A 10,995-nucleotide genomic window follows, 5' to 3' on the forward strand; every position below is an offset into this window, starting at 1 on the left:
TACGAGTTATCCTTTTTATAATACGACACCTCAGTATAACGTAAATATAATTTAGATGTGCTTTCTGGCCGACGCCCCACGACGTACTAGGCATTGGCCAGGTCGTTTGATAGGTTCGAGTCCAGAATAGCAGGAGCGCAAACATTACGGTAACGCATTAAGCACTTGCGATGCGATTGTACTGTTCGTTTGTCGATCCAGGACAGATGGGGGTGGGGGAACTGACAGGAAACGTAAAGCCGACGCCCTACAACGTACTAGGCGGTTGTCCGGTCGTTTGCTTCGTTCGAGTCTTAACTGTTTCCCTTGACATATTTGGGCGGGGAGAAGATCTTTAGTTTTTTTTGGCCGACGCCCTACAACGTATTAGGCTAGTTTGTCAGGTCATTTGCTTCGCTCGAGTCCAGAGAAATATGAAGGCGGTTGTGGAGCCCGAGAATGATCGGTCAAACAACCGGATTTCCGACGACTGGTGGGATGGGTTTTGGACAGATTCCTGGTCTAGATGGAGCCCGTTTTCGTTTGATACTTTTGCGCTGACTAGAATAGGAGAGTAAGGGCATGTTAACTTAGCGGAATCCAGATGTGTAGAAGCGGCTGACACCCCTAGTTAGAGGTACTTGTTGTGTTTTGTTTTGGGGCTTAAATATCGGACGGTTCTTGACCGAAGAGAGACTTGCGGAGCAGAGAGCAGCACCCCTCAGTATATACACATTACTATTGTCGATTGGAAAAAACGCGTGATCCGGTTATACCAAACGTAAAGTGAAAAGTGAGTGCTTGTCTTAGCCCGTACAAGTGAAAATCTATAAAAAAAAGAGCGAAGGCGTTGAAAGAAGGTCCAACTGTACAAAAGAAGGGGACCAAAAAGAAGGTCTTGTTCAAACCCAGCACCGGAAGAGTGACCCGCAACGACGCGCGGAAAAAACCACCAACCCCGGAGTGCGAGCGCGCCAAGGCTAGGAGAATCACCTGAAAGAGAGCCTTAGGAGCTCGCCCAGAATCAGCCAGTACAGGTAGACACCCTGTTCGAAGAAAACAATCTGGACCAAGCCACCGGATTGGAAGGAGCCGCCGGTGGAGAGAATTTACCTCTCGGACCTTCTAGAGGGAGATGAAGTAAGCTTCCCCAATATCAGAGACACGAGAAGGACAGCTTAGAAGCTGCCGAGCGACGTGAGCAGAGATTGATGGAGCTCTTGAGGCAGAGCAACGAGATGCAGCGTGGAATGAGCGCTCAGATAGAAGCATTGAAAACGCAAGTAGCCGAGACGCAGTCTACAACATCTAGAGAGCCCGAACCAAAGGGTCCCACTGACAGCTTCTTGAGATACCAAGAGACTCCGCCTCTGAAACCGGTGACGCAGGACAATCTCAATAGTTAGATGCATCGTTTAAAAACACCCAGGCGAACAGATACGGAGACGAGCCACCAATTGCATCCAGGGATCGATAGGAACGCATCATGTCAGGGACCGAGATCAAGAGATGTCAGACTAGACATGTGGAACCAAAAGTTAAACGGCAGCGGACGCGGCATGACAGTTGGGAGCTTCCTGTTCCGCGTGGACCGACTGCAAGAATTGTACGACCTCAATCCCCAGCAAGTATTTCGCGAGTTCCATCTTCTTTTGACCGGTGCGGCCACTAAATGGTATTGGCAACTGATTAAGGACAAGGCGAAAGATTACGATTTCGACTACTTCTCATTTACCCAGGAAATGAGACGGCCGTTTTCCACTACCACGAGCGACCTCATGAAAGTCAAGAATCTAATGGATCGCAGAGGGCCGCACGAAACTTTTGACGATTATGATTCGGATATGCACAACTTGCGTTTCAAACTGAAGCGTAAAATCGCTGAAGATGAGTGTGTCGAGCTTTTGAAAGACAACATGAACTCCCTGCTAACGTCCCCATTAACTTTGTTAGCGGAATTCAAAAGGGAAGGTCTCCGAGTAGTCCGCTGGTTGAAAAATACTGCGAATAACATGCACAGCGCCACCAAACTTGAACTGTAGTACAAAAATTAATACACTTTACCCGGACAGCTCTGAGACTCTTGATCACAGGAGTGGGTCGAAGCCACACGTCAATGGGCGCCTAAGAAAAAAAAAATAAACAATAGACCACAATGGTCGTACGCAAATTTCTTTTTGCGAAGTCATTCCATGCGATACGCATCGATCACTTCGAGCCTGTTACGTACGCCCTCCATATAGATAGATTCAACGACGAATCTTATGTCGGAAGGAGGGGTGCATTTGACTAACCACACTTATGCTAATAAGGCCAAAAGAAAATTGCAATTCGGCCATTTACTGTTGTCGCGTGGTCAGAACAACGGCCACGATCGACATACTGGTAACAAAGTGCAACAGCCGGCCGTTGACTCCAAAAATATTGGATACAGAGATATAGTAATCCTAGGTGGGAACACCTACTTTATCCGCTTCAAACTGACAGCTAAGTAAAAACTCTACTAGGGTATAAAAGACCTTAGATAATTAGAAAATGTGAGAAAATCCATTCTGGTGTCTTGCTGACGGAAGCCGCCGGCTCCAAGGAAAGGCGACCTTTCCAGGGCAGTCGTCCCCGGAGTCCTTTCTTCCAGGATCAGCCACCAGGGTCCAGCAGCCCTTAAGGAGGACACCTATAGCTCAAAAGATTTTCATGTGTCGGACCATCGCCGCCATTATAATCAAAGAATGAGGGAATATCAACCGCGAGGACGACATTAGACATACTGGGATGCTTGTAGCCGTAGTACTCGAAATCCTCATACGATCAGAGGCTTAGTGACCGACAGCATACTTCGAAAAAGTTGAATCAATCATTGAATCATTCTAAGCTAAAGTGAACTTACGCATAACCAAAGGTCAATAGCCGCATATAATACAACCAAAACACAAGCGAAAATCATTTAAATCGATTGAATTGGTAGTGCTGATCCTGATAAACAATTAGCGAAAACGAGTCTCACTACCAGCATTACGGACGACGCGTGCCTCAGGCATATATATATTTTTTGTGTTTAAGTGAATTGGTATTCTTAAGAGCAGCAGTCTTTTAGTGCACGTATATTTACATATATATCCAATATAATATTTTCCAAATCCCAGGATCCGGATCCGGACGTTTGCAGTCGTGAATGGTTAGCGTTTTGCTGATGTGCGCACCTTACGGGTGGTAAATTCGATACTCTCCGATAATGAAAATAATTGTCAAGTAGAGTTATTTCTTATGCATTAGCCAATCCTTTATTGCTTATCCACGGCGTATGCCGACATACGTATATTAACCATTAAATTTATAATGTGAAAACGAATTTGAAACCATGGTGAACTAGAATTTTAACATGGGGGTATGTGCTGATGTAAGAAGTGGAGAATGTCAAGAACAATGACATAACTTTCGACGGACAACCTTGACAATAGGTGATCGTATTGCGCGGCCCGCGACGATCCATTGGCACACAAATGTGTGAAGGGTAGGGAATATGCCCAAAACACAGCCCGATCGTATTGCGATCAAGCGACAGCTAAGCTTGTGGGGCAGTGTGCAAAAATGGTTCCTGAACATCGGACGCCTCTGCCTCGTCCCAAGTCCTTTTCAGTAGTCAGGCACAAATATGCTTACTTTACAGAATTGGCGCCGAACGAAAGATTTTCATATTTCTTAAGGAATTTTATCAAATGGCCAAACTACCGGAACTTCCTTAAATCATCATTAAATAACGAGTTATCCTTTTTATAATACGACACCTCAGTATAACGTAAATATAATTTAGATGTGCTTTCTGGCCGACGCCCCACGACGTACTAGGCATTGGCCAGGTCGTTTGATAGGTTCGAGTCCAGAATAGCAGGAGCGCAAACATTACGGTAACGCATTAAGCACTTGCGATGCGATTGTACTGTTCGTTTGTCGATCCAGGACAGATGGGGGTGGGGGAACTGACAGGAAACGTAAAGCCGACGCCCTACAACGTACTAGGCGGTTGTCCGGTCGTTTGCTTCGTTCGAGTCTTAACTGTTTCCCTTGACATATTTGGGCGGGGAGAAGATCTTTAGTTTTTTTTGGCCGACGCCCTACAACGTATTAGGCTAGTTTGTCAGGTCATTTGCTTCGCTCGAGTCCAGAGAAATATGAAGGCGGTTGTGGAGCCCGAGAATGATCGGTCAAACAACCGGATTTCCGACGACTGGTGGGATGGGTTTTGGACAGATTCCTGGTCTAGATGGAGCCCGTTTTCGTTTGATACTTTTGCGCTGACTAGAATAGGAGAGTAAGGGCATGTTAACTTAGCGGAATCCAGATGTGTAGAAGCGGCTGACACCCCTAGTTAGAGGTACTTGTTGTGTTTTGTTTTGGGGCTTAAATATCGGACGGTTCTTGACCGAAGAGAGACTTGCGGAGCAGAGAGCAGCACCCCTCAGTATATACACATTACTATTGTCGATTGGAAAAAACGCGTGATCCGGTTATACCAAACGTAAAGTGAAAAGTGAGTGCTTGTCTTAGCCCGTACAAGTGAAAATCTATAAAAAAAAGAGCGAAGGCGTTGAAAGAAGGTCCAACTGTATAAATGAAGGGGACCAAAAAGAAGGTCTTGTTCAAACCCAGCACCGGAAGAGTGACCCGCGCAACGACGCGCGGAAAAAACCACCAACCCCGGAGTGCGAGCGCGCCAAGGCTAGGAGAATCACCTGAAAGAGAGCCTTAGGAGCTCGCCCAGAATCAGCCAGTACAGGTAGACACCCTGTTCGAAGAAAACAATCTGGACCAAGCCACCGGATTGGAAGGAGCCGCCGGTGGAGAGAATTTACCTCTCGGACCTCCTAGAGGGAGATGAAGTAAGCTTCCCCAATATCAGAGACACGAGAAGGACAGCTTAGAAGCTGCCGAGCGACGTGAGCAGAGATTGATGGAGCTCTTGAGGCAGAGCAACGAGATGCAGCGTGGACTGAGCGCTCAGATAGAAGCATTGAAAACGCAAGTAGCCGAGACGCAGTCTACAACATCTAGAGAGCCCGAACCAAAGGGTCCCACTGACAGCTTCTTGAGATACCAAGAGACTCCGCCTCTGAAACCGGTGACGCAGGACAATCTCAATAGTTAGATGCATCGTTTAAAAACACCCAGGCGAACAGATACGGAGACGAGCCACCAATTGCATCCAGGGATCGATAGGAACGCATCATGTCAGGGACCGAGATCAAGAGATGTCAGACTAGACATGTGGAACCAAAAGTTCAACGGCAGCGGACGCGGCATGACAGTTGGGAGCTTCCTGTTCCGCGTGGACCGACTGCAAGAATTGTACGACCTCAATCCCCAGCAAGTATTTCGTGAGTTCCATCTTCTTTTGACCGGTGCGGCCACTAAATGGTATTGGCAACTGATTAAGGACAAGGCGAAAGATTACGATTTCGACTACTTCTCATTTACCCAGGAAATGAGACGGCCGTTTTCCACTACCACGAGCGACCTCATGAAAGTCAAGAATCTAATGGATCGCAGAGGGCCGCACGAAACTTTTGACGATTATGATTCGGATATGCACAACTTGCGTTTCAAACTGAAGCGTAAAATCGCTGAAGATGAGTGTGTCGAGCTTTTGAAAGACAACATGAACTCCCTGCTAACGTCCCCATTAACTTTGTTAGCGGAATTCAAAAGGGAAGGTCTCCGAGTAGTCCGCTGGTTGAAAAATACTGCGAATAACATGCACAGCGCCACCAAACTTGAACTGTAGTACAAAAATTAATACACTTTACCCGGACAGCTCTGAGACTCTTGATCACAGGAGTGGGTCGAAGCCACACGTCAATGGGCGCCTAAGAAAAAAAAAAATAAACAATAGACCACAATGGTCGTACGCAAATTTCTTTTTGCGAAGTCATTCCATGCGATACGCATCGATCACTTCGAGCCTGTTACGTACGCCCTCCATATAGATAGATTCAACGACGAATCTTATGTCGGAGGGAGGGGTGCATTTGACTAACCACACTTATGCTAATAAGGCCAAAAGAAAATTGCAATTCGGCCATTTACTGTTGTCGCGTGGTCAGAACAACGGCCACGATCGACATACTGGTAACAAAGTGCAACAGCCGGCCGTTGACTCCAAAAATATTGGATACAGAGATATAGTAATCCTAGGTGGGAACACCTACTTTATCCGCTTCAAACTGACAGCTAAGTAAAAACTCTACTAGGGTATAAAAGACCTTAGATAATTAGAAAATGTGAGAAAATCCATTCTGGTGTCTTGCTGACGGAAGCCGCCGGCTCCAAGGAAAGGCGACCTTTCCAGGGCAGTCGTCCCCGGAGTCCTCTCCTCCAGGATCAGCCACCAGGGTCCAGCAGCCCTTAAGGAGGACACCTATAGCTCAAAAGATTTTCATGTGTCGGACCATCGCCGCCATTATAATCAAAGAATGAGGGAATATCAACCGCGAGGACGACATTAGACATACTGGGATGCTTGTAGCCGTAGTACTCGAAATCCTCATACGATCAGAGGCTTAGTGACCGACAGCATACTTCGAAAAAGTTGAATCAATCATTGAATCATTCTAAGCTAAAGTGAACTTACGCATAACCAAAGGTCAATAGCCGCATATAATACAACCAAAACACAAGCGAAAATCATTTAAATCGATTGAATTGGTAGTGCTGATCCTGATAAACAATTAGCGAAAACGAGTCTCACTACCAGCATTACGGACGACGCGTGCCTCAGGCATATATATATTTTTTGTGTTTAAGTGAGTTGGTATTCTTAAGAGCAGCAGTCTTTTAGTGGACGTATATTTACATATATATCCAATATAATATTTTCCAAATCCCAGGATCCGGAGCGCCGAGATCACATCGCACAGGATTTAAAAGAGGGTAAGTTTGTCGGAACCCGGTTCCTTTCTTAAAGCATACATATATAAATATTCGTGCAGTCCAAAAAGTTTTTTTATAGGCTGTTATTAATATTTCAGTGGCGAGTATCACCCTTGTACTTGTATGTAAGCCCTCTGAGTGACGTTTGCAGTCGTGAATGGTTAGCGTTTTGCTGATGTGCGCACCTTACGGGTGGTAAATTCGATACTCTCCGATAATGAAAATAATTGTCAAGTAGAGTTATTTCTTATGCATTAGCCAAACCTTTATTGCTTATCCACGGCGTATGCCGACATACGTATATTAACCATTAAATTTATAATATGAAAACGAATTTGAAACCATGGTGAACTAGAATTTTAAAATGGGGGTATGTGCTGATGTAAGAAGTGGAGAATGTCAAGAACAATGACATAACTTTCGACGGACAACCTTAACAATAGGTGATCGTATTGCGCGGCCCGCGACGATCCATTGGCACACAAATGTGTGAAGGGTAGGGAATATGCCCAAAACACAGCCCGATCGTATTGCGATCAAGCGACAGCTAAGCTTGTGGGGCAGTGTGCAAAAATGGTGCCTGAACATCGGACGCCTCTGCCTCGTCCCAAGTCCTTTTCAGTAGTCAGGCACAAATATGCTTACTTTACAGAATTGGCGCCGAACGAAAGATTTTCATATTTCTTAAGGAATTTTATCAAATGGCCAAACTACCGGAACTTCCTTAAATCATCATTAAATAACGAGTTATCCTTTTTATAATACGACACCTCAGTATAACGTAAATATAATTTAGATGTGCTTTCTGGCCGACGCCCCACGACGTACTAGGCATTGGCCAGGTCGTTTGATAGGTTCGAGTCCAGAATAGCAGGAGCGCAAACATTACGGTAACGCATTAAGCACTTGCGATGCGATTGTACTGTTCGTTTGTCGATCCAGGACAGATGGGGGTGGGGGAACTGACAGGAAACGTAAAGCCGACGCCCTACAACGTACTAGGCGGTTGTCCGGTCGTTTGCTTCGTTCGAGTCTTAACTGTTTCCCTTGACATATTTGGGCGGGGAGAAGATCTTTAGTTTTTTTTGGCCGACGCCCTACAACGTATTAGGCTAGTTTGTCAGGTCATTTGCTTCGCTCGAGTCCAGAGAAATATGAAGGCGGTTGTGGAGCCCGAGAATGATCGGTCAAACAACCGGATTTCCGACGACTGGTGGGATGGGTTTTGGACAGATTCCTGGTCTAGATGGAGCCCGTTTTCGTTTGATACTTTTGCGCTGACTAGAATAGGAGAGTAAGGGCATGTTAACTTAGCGGAATCCAGATGTGTAGAAGCGGCTGACACCCCTAGTTAGAGGTACTTGTTGTGTTTTGTTTTGGGGCTTAAATATCGGAAGGTTCTTGACCGAAGAGAGACTTGCGGAGCAGAGAGCAGCACCCCTCAGTATATACACATTACTATTGTCGATTGGAAAAAACGCGTGATCCGGTTATACCAAACGTAAAGTGAAAAGTGAGTGCTTGTCTTAGCCAGTACAAGTGAAAATCTATAAAAAAAAGAGCGACGGCGTTGAAAGAAGGTCCAACTGTATAAATGAAGGGGACCAAAAAGAAGGTCTTGTTCAAACCCAGCACCGGAAGAGTGACCCGCGCAACGACGCGCGGAAAAAAACACCAACCCCGGAGTGCAAGCGCGCCAAGGCTAGGAGAATCACCTGAAAGAGAGCCTTAGGAGCTCGCCCAGAATCAGCCAGTACAGGTAGACACCCTGTTCGAAGAAAACAATCTGGACCAAGCCACCGGATTGGAAGGAGCCGCCGGTGGAGATAATTTACCTCTCGGACCTCCTAGAGGGAGATGAAGTAAGCTTCCCCAATATCAGAGACACGAGAAGGACAGCTTAGAAGCTGCCGAGCGACGTGAGCAGAGATTGATGGAGCTCTTGAGGCAGAGCAACGAGATGCAGCGTGGAATGAGCGCTCAGATAGAAGCATTGAAAACGCAAGTAGCCGAGACGCAGTCTACAACATCTAGAGAGCCCGAACCAAAGGGTCCCACTGACAGCTTCTTGAGATACCAAGAGACTCCGCCTCTGAAACCGGTGACGCAGGACAATCTCAATAGTTAGATGCATCGTTTAAAAACACCCAGGCGAACAGATACGGAGACGAGCCACCAATTGCATCCAGGGATCGATAGGAACGCATCATGTCAGGGACCGAGATCAAGAGATGTCAGACTAGACATGTGGAACCAAAAGTTCAACGGCAGCGGACGCGGCATGACAGTTGGGAGCTTCCTGTTCCGCGTGGACCGACTGCAAGAATTGTACGACCTCAATCCCCAGCAAGTATTTCGTGAGTTCCATCTTCTTTTGACCGGTGCGGCCACTAAATGGTATTGGCAACTGATTAAGGACAAGGCGAAAGATTACGATTTCGACTACTTCTCATTTACCCAGGAAATGAGACGGCCGTTTTCCACTACCACGAGCGACCTCATGAAAGTCAAGAATCTAATGGATCGCAGAGGGCCGCACGAAACTTTTGGCGATTATAATTCGGATATGCACAACTTGCGTTTCAAACTGAAGCGTAAAATCGCTGAAGATGAGTGTGTCGAGCTTTTGAAAGACAACATGAACTCCCTGCTAACGTCCCCATTAACTTTGTTAGCGGAATTCAAAAGGGAAGGTCTCCGAGTAGTCCGCTGGTTGAAAAATACTGCGAATAACATGCACAGCGCCACCAAACTTGAACTGTAGTACAAAAATTAATACACTTTACCCGGACAGCTCTGAGACTCTTGATCACAGGAGTGGGTCGAAGCCACACGTCAATGGGCGCCTAAGAAAAAAAAAATAAACAATAGACCACAATGGTCGTACGCAAATTTCTTTTTGCGAAGTCATTCCATGCGATACGCATCGATCACTTCGAGCCTGTTACGTACGCCCTCCATATAGATAGATTCAACGACGAATCTTATGTCGGAGGGAGGGGTGCATTTGACTAACCACACTTATGCTAATAAGGCCAAAAGAAAATTGCAATTCGGCCATTTACTGTTGTCGCGTGGTCAGAACAACGGCCACGATCGACATACTGGTAACAAAGTGCAACAGCCGGCCGTTGACTCCAAAAATATTGGATACAGAGATATAGTAATCCTAGGTGGGAACACCTACTTTATCCGCTTCAAACTGACAGCTAAGTAAAAACTCTACTAGGGTATAAAAGACCTTAGATAATTAGAAAATGTGAGAAAATCCATTCTGGTGTCTTGCTGACGGAAGCCGCCGGCTCCAAGGAAAGGCGACCTTTCCAGGGCAGTCGTCCCCGGAGTCCTCTCCTCCAGGATCAGCCACCAGGGTCCAGCAGCCCTTAAGGAGGACACCTATAGCTCAAAAGATTTTCATGTGTCGGACCATCGCCGCCATTATAATCAAGGAATGAGGGAATATCAACCGCGAGGACGACATTAGACATACTGGGATGCTTGTAGCCGTAGTACTCGAAGTCCTCATACGATCAGAGGCTTAGTGACCGACAGCATACTTCGAAAAAGTTGAATCAATCATTGAATCATTCTAAGCTAAAGTGAACTTACGCATAACCAAAGGTCAATAGCCGCATATAATACAACCAAAACACAAGCGAAAATCATTTAAATCGATTGAATTGGTAGTGCTGATCCTGATAAACAATTAGCGAAAACGAGTCTCACTACCAGCATTACGGACGACGCGTGCCTCAGGCATATATATATTTTTTGTGTTTAAGTGAATTGGTATTCTTAAGAGCAGCAGTCTTTTAGTGCACGTATATTTACATATATATCCAATATAATATTTTCCAAATCCCAGGATCCGGAGCGCCGAGATCACATCGCACAGGATTTAAAAGAGGGTAAGTTTGTCGGAACCCGGTTCCTTTCTTTAAGCATACATATATAAATATTCGTGCAGTCCAAAAAGTTTTTTTATAGGCTGTTATTAATATTTCAGTGGCGAGTATCACCCTTGTACTTGTATGAAAGCCCTCTGAGTGACGTTTGCAGTCGTGAATGGTTAGCGTTTTGCTGATGTGCGCA

At 45.8% G+C, this 10,995-nt stretch overlaps 1 protein-coding gene across 1 annotated transcript; it reads left to right on the plus strand.

The window, feature by feature from the left end:
* Positions 1 to 614: 614 nt before the first annotated feature.
* LOC127011782 (uncharacterized) lies at positions 615 to 9,667 on the plus strand. Its single transcript, XM_050889861.1, has 2 exons — positions 615 to 839; positions 8,484 to 9,667. Exon 2 carries the CDS (start codon positions 9,032 to 9,034, stop codon positions 9,665 to 9,667), a length of 636 nt encoding a protein of 211 aa, XP_050745818.1. The 5' UTR covers positions 615 to 839; positions 8,484 to 9,031.
* The last annotated feature ends 1,328 nt before the right edge of the window (positions 9,668 to 10,995 follow it).

This window comes from Drosophila biarmipes, unplaced genomic scaffold, assembly GCF_025231255.1.
Source record: "Drosophila biarmipes strain raj3 unplaced genomic scaffold, RU_DBia_V1.1 ptg000008l, whole genome shotgun sequence".
NCBI classification, from domain to species: Eukaryota; Metazoa; Arthropoda; class Insecta; order Diptera; family Drosophilidae; genus Drosophila; species Drosophila biarmipes.